This window comes from Nyctibius grandis, chromosome 7, assembly GCF_013368605.1.
Source record: "Nyctibius grandis isolate bNycGra1 chromosome 7, bNycGra1.pri, whole genome shotgun sequence".
Classification (NCBI taxonomy): domain Eukaryota; kingdom Metazoa; phylum Chordata; class Aves; order Nyctibiiformes; family Nyctibiidae; genus Nyctibius; species Nyctibius grandis.
In genome coordinates this window covers 17,217,318-17,240,328 of record NC_090664.1, presented here as the reverse complement: position 1 = coordinate 17,240,328, position 23,011 = coordinate 17,217,318, and the positions used below count along the sequence as shown (strand labels likewise).

At 36.5% G+C, this 23,011-nt stretch overlaps 1 protein-coding gene across 1 annotated transcript in view; it reads left to right on the top strand.

The window, feature by feature from the left end:
• Positions 1 to 23,011, top strand: part of KCNH8 (potassium voltage-gated channel subfamily H member 8) — a 219,754-nt gene that overhangs the window by 121,699 nt on the left and 75,044 nt on the right. The window contains exons 6-7 of the mRNA XM_068404849.1: positions 8,089 to 8,246; positions 13,929 to 14,136. Coding sequence (XP_068260950.1) covers positions 8,089 to 8,246; positions 13,929 to 14,136 — 366 coding nt within the window. The remainder of the gene's footprint in view (positions 1 to 8,088; positions 8,247 to 13,928; positions 14,137 to 23,011) is intronic.

Genomic DNA, 23,011 nt, shown 5'->3' with positions numbered 1-23,011 from the left:
TCTAATGAGTTGGATGCAGAAAGAAGTACTTACCATTTCCTATTCAGTTTTATATATATAAATGTCTCCTACGGCTGTTGTACTAAATTGCTTTGATAAGAAGGCAGAAAGGGGTGCTGTGCAGAAAAACCTCTAATCTCTTCAATCTTGAGCAGTGAATTCCATATGCACATTGATAAGCCTTTGGTGTACTGGATGGCTCAGGGGAATTTAAATCAAGCATTTATCTCCTTTTCTGTTAAAGCTTTAGTTGTTTCACAAATGCTAATGTGCAATAAGTAAGCAAATCTTTTTTCTCACTTTGATAAATAGACACTGGAGGTTTCTGAGATAAATGAGAATGAGAAGTTTCAAAATACTAATGATGTAAATATCCCTATCTTTCTTACCTATATCAAGCAAATCTACACGAAGTAGTTATGTATGTGGCTGGTGTTATCATACTGATCTGTAAATGTGAACAGTAACCAACTAACTACTAAGCACCTGTGGAGCTGAACTGACCCTGTTGCTCATTATGAACCATACGAGATCATGCTAATTTCATATCTTAATTGTATTACTGAAAATTTCAGAACATTTTTCTAGATTTAAGAATGCAAGGCCAGCTGAGACTACTTGGTGATCTAAACTAAAATGTTTATATCTCCAATTTTACTTATAAATTCTGTTCACCCTGAGGATTTTGTTGAATGAAAACAGTAGTTCTTAAGGCATGAACCAATTATAACCTGCAAGACCTCAGTCCATGCCAGAAAGACTCGGATATGTGTCTGGGTCACTTTGTGTTAAGTTTTTGCGCTAAGTCTTGAAAAATTTGAAGGATCAACACCGTGCCAGAACAATGAGAACTCCCTCAAAGATTTCATTAATTTAGAAGACTCAACTCTAATGGGTAAAAGGGAGGGAATGACAGAGATCAAACAGTCAGAAATACCATAGATCCACTACTAGCAGTGTATGGGTTAACTAGTATATGTCAAATGATCTTAGCAGACCGTCTAGCTTCAAATTGCAGAAGACACCATAAAACATTTCTGACAGTGAAACCTGGAAAGTGATTCTTTTCCAGATCCCGATCTGGCATTAGAACTGGGCATTTGATCAAAACGTATCCTAGAGAAATGTTTTCTTATACCTCAAAGGAATGGTCCAACATGATCCTCTCTCTGTGCTGGGTGTCTGCATCTTCTCTTTGCCCTCAGTAGTGTATCAGTGGGGAAAAAAATTGCTTCTTAGCTTCTTGACTATAATAGCTAACAGGCTTGAAGATAAGGCCTTACTTTACTCAGTCTTAATGTAGCCTACCTAAAGAAAATGTAGAGAGAAATGCAAATGAATCTTTTTTCCTCCCAAAGCTATGAAATTAAGAGAAAAACAGAGTAACTCAATGCTGCAAAGGATGATCATGACAGTCAAACCTGCCTTTCTTCTCCCTATCAGATCTACATTCACCTCATGTACAAAGTTACGAGTCCATGTATACATGTTGTGTGCTTGAACGTAACAGATATCTTTAGTATGACGTTGTGTTATACAGCATAAGTGTTTAATGTGAATTCAAATGATGCAAGTTCATCACCTCATTTGTTAAGCCATTTTTAATTTCCAAGATGTATTTACCTTATGTCTGCCCAGTGTATCCTGTTTTGCCTTATTAGCCTATCAGCGGATGAAAACAAGTAAAAATCAGTTCTCCTGTTAGTATTCTGAAGCTGAGTAAACCAAGAAAGTTGAATTCATAACATCATGTGAAGTGAAGTCCAGGTATTTTTTTTGTAATTATTCTCTTTCTCTTTTCATTTTTCTTGAGGTGTACGTGCTACAGTTGTACGGCTGTAGTTGTTTCATCAAACACACGAACTGTTTTGTATTCACAGGTGATTTTCCCTGTTTTGCCACAGCTTTGTACTAAGGCCATAGTGACACTCTTAGCTATTAGAAATCTTATTTGGTGTCATTGTTTTCCAAGGCAGAATCTCCCCTTCTACAGATACTTTTTTCCTTCTTGGGTCTTAGATGTGTTTTGCTTATTATATGGACATATATGACCCATTTTATATTTGGATTTGGATTGGCCACAATCACCCATCTTCTTTGTTCAAAACTACCATATCACTGTGAACTCAGTCAGCCAAGATGAATCCTCTAGAACTAGTTTTGTTTATAAACAAACCCATAGCAACAACATTGTGAAAGTGAGCAGAAGGCCAGGTTTGGCTTTTGTTTTGTGTGTTTCATATTCTGGTTAATGCAGACCTTCAAATTACAATGATACAAGAAGAAATAACTGAGCACATCTAAGTATTCTGCAATAATCAACTGCAGCTGTATCAGATATAATTTTCTCAGCAAAAGACATTATGTTGATTTCTTACCCTCCATGAACTTAGGGCATTAGTTATACTTTAACACGCATTGTTATTATTACACATTTAACATATATGTTAGAATGATCTGCTTTTCTTGTGATTAGCAAATATACTGTTTTCTGAATCATCAGTTTTAGTGTGGGATTTTTCCCCTGATTTATTAAAATTATCATAGCAAATTCCATTTCCTTAGCATTTTTCCAGTTTTCTGAGATTTTTATTAGGAGTTAATACTGGTGATTCAGAAAGTGGCTCTCAACAAGTTCCACTTAGAATATTAGGTGGAACTTTGTCTTCAAAAATCTCCTTGAAATGTCTAATACCTCCTTTGTTATATGATAAGCTTCTATACCATCTGCAGCATCATTTAGAGCGATAAATCTTCCTACTTCATTCCAAAACCAGTTTTAGTATTCTTCTTTTTAGAAAATGAGAGACAAGTGGACTGTAATATTCTATACGTCTTCAGTTTCATTAGTCATTTAAACTTAATTATGTTTTGTTCTCACTTTCAAACTTGTAATTTTGATAGTCACTGATCTTTTCTGCATTTCCATTACATTTTCTGAGTTATTTTGTATCTTAAAATTTTGTGACTTTTTTGTTTGTTTGGATTCGTTTTTTTTTAACTAGTAAGGCTTATTGGTTTTCCTTAATGTCCTGAATGTTAATTCATGCTTAAAATTTGTTTCAAACATATTTGTTGCTAAAGCACTTGGGGTCTTCAAAAAAGTTTCTTTTACACTTCCAAGTGCACGTCTTAGATTATGTCATATTTTCACAGTGTCAATATATATATGAGGTAAGATCATGTTTTCCAGATTCAAAGAGTAATTGATTTTTAGTCAAAAATAACATTTTTCCTCCTATTAAAATAGATTGCAATACTAATTTATCCTAAATTACCATAGAACACCTAATTTCATGTTAAGTAGTTATTATTTTTCAGAAACTGTTAGGAATTTTTATTACCAAGCATATAGAACAACCAGTGTATATCTGAAACTGAAGGCAGCTATGATGCTGTGTTTATCATCCTACATAATACGAATAGGTGATATTTTTCAGTAACTGCCTCTCTTTTTATGCGCATAAGTTGTCCTTGCAAAAAGCACATGTTCATTGTTTGTGCCTACGTTTCACTGCAAAAGTAGAACAGCCATAAAAGTGAAAGACGAGATGAAATATAGCTGAAAAATCATTTCTACTATCCTCATTGAAGAACTTAAAATAGTACACAAAATACCAAAATGTTTTAGAATTATCCTTTTGTCACGGTTTTAAAGCTGGGCCAGCTATTAAACCTGTGGCAGATGCCCTCTGTTATCCCCCCGCCTCCCCCCAGAGGGAAAGGGAAAGGGAAAAGGGAGAGAGACTTCCGGGTTGGAAAGTTAAAACAGTTTTAATAAACTATAATAATGAAAAAGAGTATAATAATAATAATAGAAATAATCAAATATATACAAATATATAATACAAAACCAAGATTGAGCTCCCCTGAAGTCAGCCACGTCACCACCGGCACTGCAGGGCAGGCTCCGGGAAGGCCCAGGCTGGGCCTACCGACGGTCGAGAGCTGGATTCAGGGATGCACGGATCGGGATCGGGGGCAGCAGGAAAACAGTCGGAGTCCTCCTTGGACACTGGCCATAGCAGAAAGAGAGCGAGACCCTCGTGATCCCCCCCCCTTTATACCGAGAATGAGGTGTATGGGATGGAATACCCTTGTTGGTCAATTATGGGTCACCTGCCCTGTCTGCTCCCCCCTGCAGCTGCGACCCCCCTTCGGCTCTTCACTCATAAGCAGTGAGGAATTCAGCAGTGACCTTGGTTTCTCTAAGACTAAGTACAGCAAGAGCCTTTCTGCACAACCTACCTACTGGTGCCTCAGTGATAACTACAAACTTCGAGCGTTATCAGTCCTGGAAGCAGACACTGTCTGCAAACATGCAGTTAGTTTCAGAAAGTGCAGTTACTTAGAGGAGACTTAGCTGAAAGTAAAAATCACTGAAAGGAAAATCGGCCTGGTTTAGGCCAAACCAGGACACCTTTCCTTAAGGGTGCAGAATAAGTATATGAAAAATATGCATATGACAATGAAATTAATTAAATATGCAATTGTCTTACTATATGTTAAATGAAAGTCTACTTAATATTTTGTAGAAGCTGATCTGTCATAGAAGTGCTTCTCTGATTATGATACAAAACTTTAAGAAAAGCTCTAGGGAGATGGAACTTTGAAACCCAGCTGGGTTTTTTTAGTTAAGAGGAAAAAAGAAAAGAATCAAGTGTATATAATGAAACATGACTGTTTTATAGCAGCTCTGAATTTCATCAGATCCTTTTGTGGTTCAGAGCATCATCTAACATAATATAAATTCACAAAATAGGTATCTCAATGCAAATCTGTGTAGAATTAAATGAGATGGAAATTGACTCTTCTGTAACACATTATACCAATGTTTGGCAGTGGTTTAGACAAATGTTCTCATACCTTGTGCCCCAGAAATGTAGAGGTCTTTAGCTCCGATTCTTCATAGCTCCCGTCATCACGATGTCCAAGCAGCACATCACAGCAAACACGGAGGAAAGCATCTCTGCAAATATGCTAAAGGAAAGAAATTTTGATATTACTGCTCTTAAGATGGAAATGCTTTCATAGATACTGCATGATCACGACACATCTCCTGCTCAAACCTGGATAACAGTAATTTGCGTGTCAGTTACTCCATTATATTTAAAAGTATGTGTAAGCAATTGGGTAAATTTAGTAGGTGGATGGATGTAATTTCCAAACTCCTTTGCAAGAACAATAGTGTCAAATCTATTGTAGGACTTCAACAGTAATTTCAGCATGGGTTATGTGGCTGCTTTATTTGTGTATCTATGGTCATAAGGCATGAAAAAGAAGTTGTTATAAAATACTGGATCTTCCTGGTCCAAACATAGACAATGCTAGCCCTAAGCATTGAGTCCTGTAGGTACCACTATCCAGTGCTGTCCTGGTATGGTGAGAGTCAAACAATTTCAATTTTTTATGTTCTTTTAGTACCAAAAGTTTCTAAAATAAAGTTCTGGAAATGAAAAATTGCTTTAATATGGACTAGTGGCATTCCACGCCCTCTCAATGAGGCAGCATTTTCCACTGAGCTTTTATAATGTGTCAGATCATTTTATATCAAGTTTATTTACTCAGTTAAGATGAACCTGGTCAGATACTTCTTCTCTTGCTCTACTTTACAGTGGTCTCCTTTACTGTAATTCTGTGTTGACTGTCCTCATTATACTAACAACATTGTTGTAAAGTGTCATTTCCAAAGCCTTCTTGATTCAGAAGTAATGACACAGAAAAAAAAAAAACTGCAATGAAGAAAGAGAGAAAATATGGGGAAAAGTGAAAAACAATGTCCTTGATAAATGGGAAAAATCTGGAAAGGGGGAAAATACCTGACAACCAGAACCTAATGAAGTCTGGCTCATTTAAAGACAGCTGCATACATGTTTACATATTCTATTTTCAGTGTACATGTTCTATATAAGCATAAGGTTTTGATTTTAAAATTTTTGATTTTCAAATGAATCATGGAGCAAAAAATCTTTTAATGCTTCTTTTTGCACTTTGCTGTCTAGGTTGTGCAAAAGCTTGCAAATGGGACAAAGCTCAACTGCTACTCTTTTTGTGGGTCTAGTGGTAACAATGCTTTGTGTGTTGTATTCTGAAAAATCTGTCCTTCAGTTTTGCTGTCTGAGGGGAGTCTGTTTGTTCATACATGTTGGTCTTTGCAAGCATTTCTCACACATTGAGTGAAAAATGCAGGATAAAAGATATATCAGAAATTAGGCATTCATTCTCATGTGTGTATAGCAGGAAGAAAATTTCTCAGGTCCCAGAAACTGCCTAGAAAACCAAGAGTAGATGAATCTACTGCTTCTAGTAATCCTAGTACTACCCGATTTTTAGTTCTGTCTTGATTTGCACTAAAATCAAGTTACAATACTAGTACTGTTAGTGTTCATTATGTTTTAATTATGAAGAGACAAAAGTTGAGGTATACTTAAGTTTTAGGACTTCGTAGCTTTTTTATTGGGAATGTGCTGAATTGGAGCAGGTTTACATAGCGCACAAGAAATTAGCTGTGATGAAAGGAAATATCTGCATCCAAAGAGAAAACAAATCCCTTGAACAGACTGAAACTATGAAATACTTACATTCCGTGTTTATTTCCATTTGCAAGGCAGACATCATCTTCCTATACCTTCACCCTACTGGTGGGCAAGAGGTTGGATTTCTCTCATGGATGCTTCTTTGGCATTTCTATGTCCCCTTCCCCAGAGGCTGTAAGAAACATCTGTTTGGGCAGCAAATACTTCCCAAACGTCTGCACTCTCCTTGCTGTACATGGTGTGGAGCCAGCCCCCAGCAACTGCTGCTGCCACCTCCCTACAAGAGCAGTGTGTAGAAGAGGCGGCTGAAGGCATATCTTCTTGTGCATCATCTAGCAGACAGAAAGGGGTCAGTGCTGCTGTTGCTGCCATAGACAGAGGCAGAGGGCAGAGGGAATGCAGTTCCCTCATTGTAACACTTAATAATAGGCTACCTAGATTACAAATAACACAGTTGACAAGTCTGTTGCACACTGGACTAACATCTAGAAAGCTGCCTCTCATAACTTGGACATTAAAGAAAGTCCACTGGCTTTCAGGCTGCCAAGACCATCACCCTGCAGTTGTTTTTTAATGAGAAAAAAACCAATTACACTCTGAAATGTCTTCCTAACACTTGGGATCACTCCTTTCTCTTTTATGAGATGGTCTTCAACTTGAGGCATTAGAATTTGCAAGGCAGCAGGCTAATTATCTTGCTGCAAAACACCAGCCTTGATGGTTGGCTGCGCTCTTTTCTGACATTGTAAAAGTTATACGAGTAATTCTCACTAATGTTGGTAGAAACTGTGTGCATAGCTCGAGGACAGATTACAGTCTTTGTCTTGTAGGACATTAAAATAATTGAGACTCCGTTGTCAAGATCTGAGCTTTTCTTTGGGTATTAACACTTCTTGGCAAGACATGTCAAAACTATATCTCTCATTGGAAGACATTCGTCCTGGAAAGTTACATAGCAATATACAAAATGCACAAGCCACCAAGTGATTCATATCACTTTTGTGATCTCCACCATAGCCCAAATGACATTTTTTTCAAACGAGTTCAGCATTTTCTGTTGATAAACAAGTGGTTATCCTTGAGGATGACATTTGTTCTCTGTGCTGAACAGTTATCACTAAAAGAAAGTTTCAATTACACCTTTTAAATGAAGTAATTATTTTTTATATCAAAAGAAATGTAAATAGGTTTTATGCATAACAATCATATCCTTATTTTTCATTAAGAAAAATCCTGTACCAATATTTGGTACTGTTTAAAGAGCAATGGGTCGTTTTTTTTTTTTTTAAATTCAAGCTCCCTTTGAAATCAGTGCATTTTAAATATTTTACACATTCTTTTTACACCTTACAAAGAATGACTTTGCACATCAATTGGTTTAACTCTAGGTATGTGGATCTCTTACCGCTATATTTTATTTGCTTCTGTATTAGATTCTTCATCTGGTTTTTGCCATGCATGAGAAAAACAAGCAGTTATGGTGGATTCCTGGTGTTATCCCCAGGAATCAAGAAATCGCTGTCTCTGATTCTGTTCATTTTTTGTCAACCAGATATTGTTTTAAATTTCCGAACAACGTACGTCAGCAAGTCTGGCCAAGTTATATTTGAAGCAAGATCTATTTGTATCCACTACGTGACTACCTGGTTTATCATTGATTTAATTGCTGCACTTCCTTTTGATCTTCTTTATGCTTTCAACGTCACTGTGGTAAGTACTAACCCATCTTTTTTAATTGTTCTTTTTTCAAGAGAGCTTTCTTGGGTTATTTTTTCCAGATCTGGAGGCTAAAACTGAATGAACTAAAATACTTTGGTGCCTTTTTCAGCTTTGTAGTGTATTTTCCTATTGGATGCTGAAGGAAGGAATACAATGTAATTGTACATGTTGATTAAAAGTATTACAAGATTGGGTGTCAAAGTGACAATTCATTATCATGAAAGACACATGTACCCTTATTTTGATTCAATTATACTTACTTTGTAAACAGTTGCACCTATCTTAGCTTAATTTTTATTTACTCCACTCAAATACAATTCCCTATGGCTTTTGCTCTCTTAAACTGCATAAATTCAATCCTTAATTTTTCAAGACTCATAAATTGTTACTGTGGTAAAATAAATCATTGATATGGTCAGTACTGTCAGCATTCTTCACTCAGCCAGGAATCTGCTTTCTCTTTACCTCTGAGCATTCTAGTGCAAAAACTACAGCATGATCATTAACTTCTGTATGTTATAATATCTATTACTTAGAATTGTAATTAACCTTGGCTTTGGATTCAACTCATCTTTTTTAGGAATATAATGACAAAATGCTTAAGCTGCTTTAAAAAAATCTGTGGGTCTAATGTCTGGTGATGTCACAATCATGATTGGTTGCATTTGTATTGGTTTTCTTATGCTAAGACAAAGTTTTTTCTTCTGATAGCCCTATTAGATTTAGGAGAGTATGAATCTACTAAGGAAAAAACAAACAAAAAAACAAATAAAAAAACAAAACCTCAAACACCCCTCCCTCCTCCAAATCAGAAAGTTTAATTTTGGAAAAAAATATTGGCAGAGGTTTCTCAATTTTGTGGATTTTTCATGTAAGAGACTTAGGCTTTTAAGCTGTCCGCTTTCTAATGTTCAGAATTTTGATCTTTTGTGAACAGATGCACTCAATCTCATTTCCATTAAATGTGAGTTACACACAAGTACATAGATGGTAGTGTAGACACTATCAGAAAAAAAACGTAGAAAAACACGGGTCAGGAAGCCTCCCATGTAAGGTATCCAGTTTGGTTTTATCATTTAGTTCCATTTCCTTCTATGATCTCCCTTTCCACTCCATTTGTTACATTAAGAACTGTCAATCTGATGTTAGTGCAGTAGCTTTTAAAAACAGACAATAGTTCCACATTCTTCAATCACTTTTTTTTTTATAACTGGTGAGTAATCTATTTAAATACACTACTATCTGTTTATCCCTTACATTAAATCTAAACAGCCAGCATAACTGTGTTGATTTAATTTCCACTAAGAATTTTTAATTGAATGAACCAGGTCTGATCTTTTCCTTCGAGGAGAAAATAAAAATTGACCTTTTTTGGTTTGTTTCGGTTTGTTTTTTTTTTTCATTGGGAAGATTAGTATGTTTTCCTTACTGAATTCTGGAAAAGAAATTATCCAATCATTATTTTTACAGTTAAAATGTCACAATAATAAAAAGTGCTACTATAACATGATTAATACACATCTCTCGTCTGTTGTAATTTTAAACTTTTTTTCCCCTAATGAGATCACTAATATGGCTACTAAGAATATCCAGGGACATTGAAATATCCCTCTGTTAGCAGTGGATCCTTAACAGGATAGTTAATGATAGACCAATTCCTAACACTAAGCCCCAAGTAATAAATGACATGTAGCCATGTTGATCTCAAAATTAACATTGACTGACAGGCATAACTCCCTGCAATCTCCAAGAGTTAAATACCTTGTTAAAAGTTTTTGCAAGGTCCAATCTGCTTCTTTCATTTGCTTTGGCCCGACTTTGGTAGCTAGCTGCTATGTGGTAAAGACCACTACACAGTAGAGAGTCAAGGGACAACCCTTTCTTCTCTCCAATAACTGAGAACCAATCCAGAATTTGGGAGTCTGCACCCTGTGTTCACTCCAGCAAACTCGGTCAGGTTGCTCTCTAAATGATTCCTCGATAGGAAGACAGTGCCTTACTATATCATATTTCTTGTTGTGGCAAGACAAGGCAATAGTTAATATAATCCTCAAGATAACAATGACTATCAACTGTTTCAAGAGCGGGGGGAGGTGTTAATCACATTCCACTGTTTTGAGACTTCATGATTTAATAAGCCATTTCCTCATGTCTGTTCTCAGATTTTCACTTCATCGACTCTCAGATGTTGCCTCAGCAGAACGGTGAGAAGGGGCATCAGGGAGCATCTCACTCCTTTGCTGTACAGGCCCTGGCACAAAGGCCAACCCTTTAGGGATGCTCTAAATTCTGCAAGCTATAGGTATAGTGCCATACATACCTATGCATGTATGGCACATAAATGTCATCCTCCAGTTGGAGATTTGTGGAGTTAGAGTGCATGAAAAAGCTGTGGAGTCTCTCACCATCCTTGGAGATATTTCGAAAGAAAAAAAGTGAAACTGTATGAGTTGGCTCTACTGCTTTACACACTGCAGGGATTCTGCCCTGCCACTAAACGAGTGACTCTTTGGAGGTCTGAGACCTCAGGCATGTTCCTACCTAACCTCAGTGCCTCATGAGACCCCAGCTCCTTCCATCCCTGTATTCACCTGACATAAAGGATCCCTTAACCTGTGGAAATGTGTTGTGACATGCTGCCAAAGTAAAAAACATACCACTAAGCGCTAGTCATAATTATTGAATTTGCTCCTCTCTGAGTAACTATTGGTGGTTATAGAGCAAGAGTATCATTTTTTGAGGAAAACCAACTAACCAAGTAGACAAAAAAGATTAAAGATCTCTGTCACGAGTCATTACTTAAAATGTATCTTGTTTCCTTATTAATTCCTTTTTGCTGTAGGAGATGATTCTTCCAAGCAGAGAATTTATCCACTAGGTTGTAGAAACTTTATTTCTCAGTACTTCTCAGCACTATGCTATGATTGAGTTTGTGGTAGTTTTAGATAAAATTCTGTGTCTGTCATTTTGACAGAAAAAGGTTAACCCAGATAGTCTAAAACGATTAACCAAATGGAAAATTTAGATCATTTTATATCTGTGGGCAAAGCAAAATCTACACAGGCACAAGTATGAGTGCTGACTCCTCATTTTGTCTTTCTATATTTGTGACACAGAAAAGAAAGCTGCCTGATGGCATTTCAGGTCTTCCAATGACACATTGGACACAATACAAGAAGGGTGTTTGGCATGACTAATGAGAAAATTTAGTGTAATTACATATGATTAATTATATCTGTGTTCAAATTTATGCGGAAATTATTTTGAAATGAGGCGATGTGTAGGCCTTAAAATGAAACACATCTCCACACTAAAAAGAATATAATGATATTTGAATTGCTGTTTTTATATCTATCAGTGTTCTGTAACTTAATAAAAATGGTCAGAATTTAGACATAAGTGATAACCGGCAGGGTGCACTTATTGTAACAGCCCTTTTGAAATTTCTTATTTGTAAGAATCTAACTAAAAAATCATTTCACTTAAGTTATCATTATTTAATTGTGATGTGGTAGAACACAGGCGCCCATGTAAAGATGGAAGCTCCAATGTGAAGGCCACAGCACATATACGATCACTATATATAAAGTTATTATATATATGTTTATATACTACTGCACCACTTTGGAAAGTCAGTCATGAATAAGGACCTCTTTATGTTAAGAGTGCAATAGAACCATGTTTGGGTCAAACAAGCTGATGAGAGAGAAGAAAAAGGGACTTTGGGAAATGAATTATCACAGAAAAAGAGGCAGTTGGTATAGTGGTATGGCATTCAGTTAGAATAATTATATTTTAATAGTTATATGATTGTATTAATACAAACATGGCAATTCCTCCAAATATCTTACAGCCTTCTGCCCCAGACTTGCAGATATTCTTGTGCCGAAGGCCACAGACATAACTAATTTCACTGACTTATTGTAGGTGACATTAGACGGATAAAAGAAATGCAAGAGAAGTCCCTGTAATTGTTTATGTGCTCTAATGTCAGATCTTATTCCTGACAGCAATGAACTTCAAAGTATTTTTAAAAAGTGTCATGTTTTTGTTTATTTTCTTTTTTTCCCCTGCTATGTACATGAGAAAAAATGTAAAGGTTCTTAAGAAAAAAAAAAATAATAGTGAATACTGCATGAAGAAGCTTGTGGGAGAATTACTTATGCACTATCAAAACTGTAGTAGCAAAAAAACCCAAGAATATTTGTAGATTTTTTATTATCTTTTTTACAAGTTTTCCTCCTACTTAATTCCTGAGACTGGAATAAAATCAATGAATCATTAAGTCTCCATGAATAAATCTAAAATACCCCATGTTACAGAATTTATCAGTCAGCCTGGACCTATCTGCTAGTGAATGCACACCTACAAAATTAAGATTTCAGATTATTAGTTTTGGTAACAGAAAGATTTAGCTTCAGGTCATTATGGATTAGCAAAAGCAAAAGGATGTTGTTCCGGCTGTGTTTTCAGACTTTCTTTCAGAGAGTTTATTACTGTGCTCTGGGAAGACATGTCAAGTTTGATGTTATTTTTCTAGCTGATGCACGTATCCTTTATCAGCTAGGTACCTAGTAGGCATTAATTCTAATGTCTCATTAATGAAGGGGGGGAAAATACTTATCTGTTAATGAAAATAATGCCTATTTCATCTTAAAAAAAATAAATTAAACATATTTGGAATCCTAATCTGCATATTGTTTGCTAACTACCCAACAACTGAAACATGAGCCAAATGTATTTCATGCAGAACTGAGAGCTGTGCACACTCTGGTGTGGATGTAGGTTGAAGGATGCTCTAGAGGGGATGGGGTCAGTCATGGACTGCTCGCTTTGTGCATTGCTGCATCTCCTCTGGGGACAGAGCCAGTATACTTCATAAACACTTAAGACGCTGAGCAGAATAGGTGCTGCTTTTGCCATATACACATGAAAGGCAATAATCTTTTAGGTAAGGAGTTTAAGAAGTAGTATTAGAAGTTTTAATACAAGCTTTTTTGGATTCCGACTTAGTACAGAGCACTAAAATGTGCCCAGGCCCCTGAACACAGGTTTAAATCTGAAGAACAAATCTGAGTCTCCACTCACTTCTCTGTTCCTTGTTCTGCAAGATATCTGCTATATGTTATTGCCTCTTCCAGGCTTAATTATTAAGCTGGTTTCATCTCATACACAGTTGAGTTATGCTTACTGTTTGGCTCTTAGCAGAAACTGAAAATCATTGTGTGCTTGAAGATGTATATTTTGTGGTTTCATATAGGAATCAAATGAACTTTGGTCTGTTTGACCATTATGTTATTTTTCTAGAGAAGAGAAGGATCCATTTTTGCACAAACACAAATTTTTAAGTTAAATCCAAAAGATGACTTTGCATGAAAAAAGACAAAACAAAAGCTCTCCCCACAGTTCAAGTTTGTTTGGTTTAAATCAGAAATAGTAAATATGTATGTACACAGCAAAAGTAAATGCTTTTTTTTTTTTTTAACCATCTGCTTTGCTATTCTCTGCTATCTTAAGATTTAGACTGAGCATAATATGCATTTATGTAACTGAGTGAAGAGTGGACAAAAATTCATAGAGCTTTAGAAGACAGAGTTTCCTTTCATTGAAACAGGAGAACTGTGTGATAGAAGTCAACTGCTGACAAGTTGTTTTCTCTTTCTGTTCCCCTAGGTTTCCCTTGTCCACCTCCTAAAGACAGTGCGGTTGCTACGCCTCTTGCGTCTCCTTCAGAAGTTGGATCGTTACTCCCAGCATAGCACAATTGTTCTCACGCTTCTCATGTCCATGTTTGCCTTGCTTGCTCACTGGATGGCCTGCATTTGGTATGTCATTGGGAAAAGGGAGATGGAACAGAATAACCCCCTTACCTGGGACATAGGTACGTTCTTCTTTCTACCATATACATATATATGTATACATGTGTGTGTATATGCATATGTATATGTGCGTAAATATATAAAAACGCATGTATAAGCCACTCAGTAATGCCTTTTTAGTTTAATCTTATACAATTATTTAGTGCTGTCTGTAGAGAAAAGGAATTGCTTGAATTCCATATTTTTCTAGCAAGCAGGTTTTATATCGAATGTACATATTTCTTGAAATTTAACTGCCTAAGAAGTAAAGGACAGAAAATTTCACTCAAAATTTTTGACTCTGTACCAAGTCATATAACTTCAATGCAATTGGTGTATCTCAGGATTTTGAATATTTGGTTCCTAAGAAGTCTCTCTAAATTTATAAATTGAAAAGTACATTTCTGTCTGCTTAGACAAAAGAATTCTCTTTTAATCTCTGAATACTGTATGTTTGAGCTTTGACATACATCTTTAATTTGCATAGATCTAAATTATTGATTTTAAGTGGGGAGGAGTGATGGGAGATGGGAGATTTTCTTCTTTTTTCATCTTTTTTTTCATGGTCACTGGCTGTTTAAAACCTTCACTGAAGGAGTTGTCCAGATTACATGTGGCTAATGTGATAATAAAGATATTCAATAAAAAATAAAGACAGGTTTTCTCTGACTGAAGGTCACTAACCTTAAAATGGAAAGAAAATGGAAAAAGTGGAAAACAATAGGATTTTTAAGAGTGAGTCAATGTTTGGGAAATTGAGGATCTAGATAGGAAAGGGCTAGACAGACTGTAGAAGAGTAGACGAGAAGGTTCATCCTAGTTTTGCAAATTAGGCAAATTCTTCAACAGAGACATTCCCTCGAGTGTGCTGGTTATTCCTTACTGTGCATTGAAACAGATAGGCCCTGAAACGCCTTCACGTTAAAAACTCCCTTTGGAAATATCACCTAGCTAGTTTGCAGACTTGCTATTCTGCGCAGCAGATGAGGTGTTTATCAGTGGAGAGATGGTTTTGGAACACTCAATTTTGATCCAGTGTTTAGTTTCCACCCCAGCCTTCATTCTCATTTCATGGAGTGTTCCAGACTGACTCTTTAGATTTTAAGATCTTCCTTTTTCATTTAAGGTTTATTATTATTTCCAAGGGTTGTACCCATGTGTAATGGTACAGTGGGGAAACGATATACCTTGTATAGGAGCCTGTCATCACCAGGTGCTTGTACACCGTTGAACGTGAGTTACCTGCTAGTGCAACAGCTGATTCTGCACATCTTCCCATGTGGGCCATTCTGGCTTTACTGTAGAGGTGCATTTCTTTTACTGTCTTTCTCAGATGCTGTATCAATATCAAGCATCCCTTTTGCTCCCTTTTCTTTCTGGTTCCTTGTGTTCTATCCTTTTAATTCTACTTGTATTTACCTTTAGCCTAAATCTATTACATGTTCACTGAAGCAGGGGAGGAAACAAGGCCAGCGACAAAACTAACTGGAAGGGGAAAGCCCTGCTAATTTTCTTTATGCTGTTAGATACTAAAGACATAATTAAAAAGCATATGAATAATTTAGAATATGTAGGTTATCTGTGAGAGGAAAAGCATGCACATGCATCTCTCATAAACAAAGAGTGTCTAATGGTGAGACAGAGTTTCCCAACATGAAAAATATTTGGTAGGGGGAATGATGCAAACACCTGTGACCAAAGGCTCAATGAGGTGCATTCAAACTGCAGTATGTCCTATTCTTATGTCCTTCAATTTCCTTCTCTCTTAACCCCATTAAATACCTATCTAATAATGATAAGTCTGAAGGCAAAATGACAAGTATGTTAAAGATGCCTGACCTCAGATGAGGTGGGAATGCTGGGTCAGGAAGAGGAAAAGAAGAAAGACCAATAAATACATCTCTCCACTTTGTCCATAGGTTACTGAAAGCTTTGTGGTGTCTTTTTATTCTTCTACTTGGTTGTTTATTTCTCCTTCCCTTTGTAAACCAGGTCTGTGACCTGTTGCTGGACTCCTCATAGAGTGCAAACCTCTCAAAGAAAAGACTGCAGCTGTAGGGGAGAATATACAAAGAAAGCCCACTGTGCACAAATTGTTCAAATACTGCTAACAGAAAAATGAATCCAGATAATAATAATAACAAAAATAATAATGATAAAAAGAAGAATCTCTCTGGTTGGAAGTTTCTATGAAGACACATTGTCAGCTTATGTAGGCCACAAAATTTCAAAGCATTCATTGCAGTCCCAGAGATAAGGATGGGCTGCATCCTTGCTCCCCAGGTGTGGCTGCTGGCAGCACTCCCCATGCAGCCTGTCCCTCTCACTTTTCCCTGAGCTGAGGCCACATTCAGGAAATTCTCCTCATGTCCCCTGAGGCTCTTGTCATTTATTGCTAGGAAAACATTAAATTTCACCCCTCAGTTTTGTTCTCTCTTGGGCAATGGCAGTAATAAGAATGTCCCAACAACCTCGTTAGAACAAATCCCAGTTTAACTGTAACAGAGCCATTTCACAGAAGTCCCATTTGCATCTCAGAGTGTTGTATCAGGGTTATCACGCATTGATCATCTTCTAGCAGGCTTCCTAGGCAGGAACTGCTCTTTAACAGCCTCTCACCACTGGCTCATCTCAACATGAGACTCGGTGACCTTCCCTGGACAGCTGCAGGCAATGCACCTCCTCTTTGGATTGTCCAAGGCACTTCTTAGTGGTGTGTACTCTTAGGCTTTAGCCTCCTACCTGCAAAAAGGGCATCGCTGTTGAGTTTACAGCCTGATTTTATTTTAGGTTTTTTCCAAAAGTGTGTTTTTCCATTTTTGTCTGGGAAGCTGTTCTACCACCTTCATGGATAGTCTGTAAAATATTTAGATACTATAAATGTATAATAAAAATTATACTGCAATGACTCCTGCAAAGCTCCTTACAGATATTAGTTTTGTATCTGTCAGAATTGTTATTTCCAAAGTTCTGTCTTGCACTAAGTTAAGTATTTTATGGCTTTGGGGATTTGTTTGGGTTTTTTTGTTTGGGTTTTTTTTTTAAGGGAAAAGACTTTTAAAATGTTAAATTATTTGAAACTGTTTTTTAAAAAAAAAGAGCTGAGAAAACTCCAGATACCTAACATGAAGCCATTATTTTGCAAAGACCAATTCAGTGCTGATAAAATTTCTGTTTAAGCTTATGTGGCACATATATGAGTAGAAAAAGAAGCTTATGTAATTTCTTCCAATCAGTGCAAATCCTGTTGCTCTCCACACACAAACTGCTTGCTAGTGAAACACAATGAAGTTAAGTCTTGGCCCTCTGTGTGCCATAAGTTTTGCTACTCTGGTGGTACACAGCTGATTATGTTTAGCTAGCCTTTCTTTTCACCTTAAGAATACTTCAAATGACCAGTCCACCACACCTCATAGAATCCGTTTGGTTGGAAAGGACCTTTAAGATCATCAAGTCCCACCGTTAACCTAGCACTTCCAAGTACCACTAAACCATGTCCCTAAGTACCACGTCTACCTGTCTTAAACTCCACCTCTTCCCTGGGCAGTCTGTTCCAATGCTTGATAACCCTTTCAGTGTAGAAATTTTTCCTAATTTCCAATCTAAACCTCCCCTGGCACACCTTGAGGCTGTTTCCTCTCATCCTATCGCTTGTTACCTTGGAGAAGAGACCAACACCCACCTCACTACAACCTCCTTTCAGGTAGTTGTAGATGTAGGCAATATATTGAGGGGAGAACAGTAGGTGTGACTTACGGTATGAGTGATTAAGCAAAGTAAAATGAGATCTGGAGATCATGATAAATCGCAAGCAAATAATGTGCACCAAAGAAATCTTGCTTTAGTGTATAATAAAGGTAGTGTTATTGTAAACACCAAGGATATGCTTGTTCTCCTGTAGGAAGGTCTCAGCTGAAAATTTTTGTGCAATTTTGGAAAGCATGTAAAAGAGATCTCTTACTGCAGGCACAGCAGAAGAGTATGATCCTTAGTCTTGTATTTACAGGTTTTAATTTTTAAACTTTTAATTTCATTACATTAATACCAAAACTGGAGACTCAAGTTTCCATCAATAAATCTTATACAAAGTTCATTCCAGGTATTAGGAGGCTTTCTAATCAGCAGCATTAAAAAAATACAATGCAAAAAATATAATTCCTATACTTTTTTATTAAAGAGCATGTGTCTCTCCTTTGGAAAGTATGTTTTTTATTCTTCACTGGAGTGTCTCAGGTGGTGTCTGTCTGAAGAACTAGTACCGTGGGTATGGATGCTGCATTGCATACAACAGCTGAAATACAGGGAAATGTTTGTTCTAGAAAGGAAAACCATGCCAAGAATGAAAAGAAGATTTCTTTGCTTTTTATGTTTGCTTCTATTTTCGGGGGGAGAGGCAGAGGGAGAAAAAAAGCTTTTAGCAACCTCCTTACTCCATTTAGTGCTTCCTCAGAAAGCCTGCGGCACAGACTTCAAGACTGAGGTTTTGCTGACGCTTAAAGCAAACATTTTAAACCTGCAGTACTGTTAACATAATACTTTGGACCTTGCTGTGCTATCAGATATGCACCATAGACCAGATCTCACAACATTGACTTTAGTGGGAGTAGTATTTTCTTCTGTGCATCTATTTCTCTGGCTAATTTAAACAAATGAGGTCCTTAATTTGCATTGTGATTGGGGCAATGTGAGCAATAAATTTCTCCCTATGAAAATACCCAGAACTGAAATGTGCATTTTTTTTGTTCTTGCTGGGTCTAATTGTAAGCCTTTATTTAATTTTTTGTCCTTATACAGAAAATATTCTCATTGCATATAATTTAAAAACATGGTTACATTCACAAATTTATCCATGTGATTGCAAAATGAGCAAGATGTACTGTCTGGGAATATTATTGATGAACTCTCATGACGTGGTGGCATTGGAACATTTACTAGTGTAGTACAATGTTAAAATCTGGATCTCTTGCTTAGCTCTAGTATTGATATTTTAGCTGATTACATGAGGTATTTGGAAGATATGCATTATGGTCACTGTTTTCAGGTGCTAGAAATCTTCACTTCAGCAAGTTCTCGCATCTGAGGAAGTAGCTGCTTCATGTGCAGCAGCTTAACTCTAATATCTGATAAAAACATGACTCCTGAACTGGTCATGTCCACCTGCCTGAGATAGTGATGCTCGTTGTCCTGCTTTTCCCTTTTGGCTTTTTCAGGTCCCTCTCTGTTACATTCCGCCTTGTTCCCCTCATTTGTTCTCATTGGAGAAACAGATGTTTCCCTGAGACACAGCATGATTTTCAGCAACCTGTAAAAATAAGATTAATTTTCTATTATCTGACATGGAGTAGAGGCTAGACTGTGTTGAGGTTCCTGGCTGATCCTATCACTCATTGACTTCACTACATTGGCTCTCTTTTCAATAGGTTTAACTGGTATCAGATTTAGGCATAGGTTATTTATTTGCTCTCTGCTGTTTTGAATTAGTATATACTGAGCTATGCCCCTTCAAGTTCTTATCAAATATGAGAAATTACTTTTCATTCTGTCTCTATGGGAAACTGATAATATTGAAAATGTTTCCTGCTGCTAAAGGCATTCATTCTGTGAGAATCATATGAGCTGTTGAAACTCAGCTGTCTTGAGAGTAGTGAGGAGATTAGGAGAAGGCCAAGAGTCAGGATGCTGGTTCCCTCAGATAGTCAAAGCTGTCAGGTATAATTTGTCTAATTGTCTCAAAAAAAAATTCCTTTCTGTCCACCAGAAATTCAGCTGCAACTTTTTATTAGTCCACCTACAGTAACACAACATTCTGACTATGGAGGATTTGTTACCAAAGCAAGATTTAAAAAAAAAAAAACAAACACACACACAAAAAAAAAACCCACAGAAAAAGAACCCAAACCTGTGCTTTTATAGAAAATAAACTGTATGTGTTTACTTTGGAAGAAGCTTTAAAATCAGGTCTGTAACAAGTATTCTTCAGCTATTTAAATCTTTGTTTCAGTAAAATATCTCCACTCTAATCCCAGGGTTTTACTTATTTTCTATTAGTTTTGTAATTTACAGCATTTCTGAAAACAAGAACTCAATCATGAGTGAACCACTGTACTTTCACACACTCTGCAATATAAAACTTCCTCCACACACTTTGTTTATCACACACTTAATGTCTTAAATGCAAACTTTAGGTTACACTCTTGAGCTCGGGTTCCTAAATTCTGTCCAAGTTCTTTGTGACCCCCCAGGTAGCTTCAGTCTTGTCAGAATTTCATTAAGTCAGCATCAAGCTGGAATATCCATTAAGAGAGTCTTTGCCCTGTAAATCTCTTGAGTTTCAACAGCTTGGGAAGTTTTCAGTGCCAGGAAGCCTTTTCCAACCTTATGCTAAAAAATCTGAGGCAGCTGTTGTTAGTTTCTTAAGGTCCTGAGCAATTTTGCCAGGAATTCTGAAAGTACAGATTTAAGCATATCCTTGACAATAGATACTTGTGGCGTTGGTACATTTATTCAGGTTAAAACTCAGGCTATCCTCTTTTCAGAAGAAAGACTATTTTTAGGTGTATGTATCTGCTAGTTCTTCCTCAAATAATATACATTAGTGAACAAATACAGGTTTCTGGTGTTCTGGGACAGCATAACCATGGGGTAAGTGACAGTAGGAATCATACTGGAAAAACAGTGTCATTATTCCTGTTCTTGGTCAATACACTACATAATTTGTTAAAGTGATAATTACTTAGCTCTTGACTCAGCATTTTCATGTTATATTAATTCTGATAACGTACTGTAGAAGCAGGTAAATATTCATGTATCATGAAGTTTTTGCAAAGCAGTTTAATGACTTAAATGGCTAGACCTGACAAAAGAGTTCATATAAAAGTTGAGATAGAGGCTTTGTTTCTATTTTTCTTTTTTTATATATGAATTGTCTTAACTATTAATGATCCCAGATCATTCCAACTCTGTCTCCGTACAACATTTCCTTCTGTTAGAGAATTAATAAATTTGTTTTTGAATGTGACGTGAGCAGTTTTTACCAAATCCAAGCATTCAAAAAACAGAACAAAAAATATAAAAAATAATGAGTTTTTTAAAATGTGTAATCATCAATCTGCTTTTGATCCCTCAGAGATTCCTATTTTCAACACATTCTTAGTAACAGTGGCAACCAGCAACTTGATTTTAAAAAATTATGAAAACTGAGATTTTGTGCAATCACAGATCTCCATGTACTGGGGCTGTCAGATAAATTAACTAACAAAAGATGTGGGGTAAAACTATAGTGATAAGGAATGATCAGATTTTGGACCCAGGTGATGCAAGTGGTGCATGCAAGTACATGTACCTACTTCTGGATTCCAGACCTACCTTCTGGAGCTTAAGTCTGGACCTATGACAAAACAGCTTCTAGTAATTTCAACAAGTGTTCAGCTTATTAAGAACTAGTAATAATGAACTACAACTGGAGTCTTGGGAAACACCGCAGCTGGCACCTGCTCTTGTGGTGCCAGGCAGGTGGCAAGGTTCAGCTCAGGTCCCCAGCACTCCCTGGTCCATTTTGATCATGTCTCTTGAGGTTGGGAACAGCAGTTCAGTTTGTTTTGTTGCATTGATAGAACTAAGTGGATCCTCTTGACTATCAGAAAGAGTACTTGTAAATTTCCAGAGCTCTTGGGCAAGAAAACTGTATTGTACTACAAAATATTGGACTAGTTTCACTGCTCCGAACACACACATCCATCAGGTTAGAACTGGCGTGTGTAGATTTACGAATCCTTGTAGGGGAGGAATGAACTTCATGCTGACTAAATTTCACAGGACATCATTCACTAGCCGTGATCAATTATTCATTTCAATCTGTCATCTTTGTACCTGAATGTTTGATTTTAATCTCTCTTTCAGTCTGCTTCTTTATGTTTTTGATTATTGGTATCTTAAATTTTTGTCATTGGCAATAACAGAACCTGTTACTTTGGAACCATGGTTCTTTCTAAATTTTAACAGGCGACTTTAAGAAAAAGAATTAAAAACTATAGTTTTGTCATGCATGAGTGGTGACATCTTCAATTTAGTAAAATGAATTGTAATGCTTTTTTGACCTGGAGTCTCTAGGTTAAATGTCCATTGTTGTGTGGAATATACATAACTGTATACTCACCTGTCTATTTTGTATGTTGGAGAGGGATGAGGGGGGTGGGCAAGTGAGTTAATCTGGCTGAAAATTCACTTCTAATTAATATATGAAGGAAATGGTTGATGGTTACCACTCTTGTGAAGTATCTTGGGGCCTCAGTATCTAAGAGACTCAGACAGCTAGTTTGGGTAATTTCTTGCAACACTTTCATGAAATAATTAGCCCCTGGACTGTCATACACAAATAGTAAATAGGAATAAACTAGATGACCAAAATAAGATTATTACTTTGAAGCTATGAAACTTTCCAAAGCACTCTACTCACAAATAATTACAAACAGCAATTATTACATTGTACATCCTGTGAAAAAGACAAGGACATACCACAGTACTGAAGTATTTCACAGTGATGAAGTATTCTAAGGCAGCTGAAACATAAATTTTAAACCCCAAGAGAATACTTTACACTAGAAAGCTTCTAAATATTTGAAATGTTTTTTGAATCCTTTTGAATTTTACTCCCCAGTAAAAGCAACGCTTTTACTGTACAGACAATGTGTACATTTTCCATGAATCAATGTTTGAGGTTCACAATTTCTAGCCTTTCAAGAACTGAAATAGATAAATTCATTAAAATCATTAAGAAGTTATACTGAATAAATGTACTTATTTTTTTCAAAACAACTACAAAATATTTCTTTAAAGTCTGCTGGATATCTTACCTGAAGGGTTAAAACAATTCTGGTGTAGAATACTATGTATGAGGCC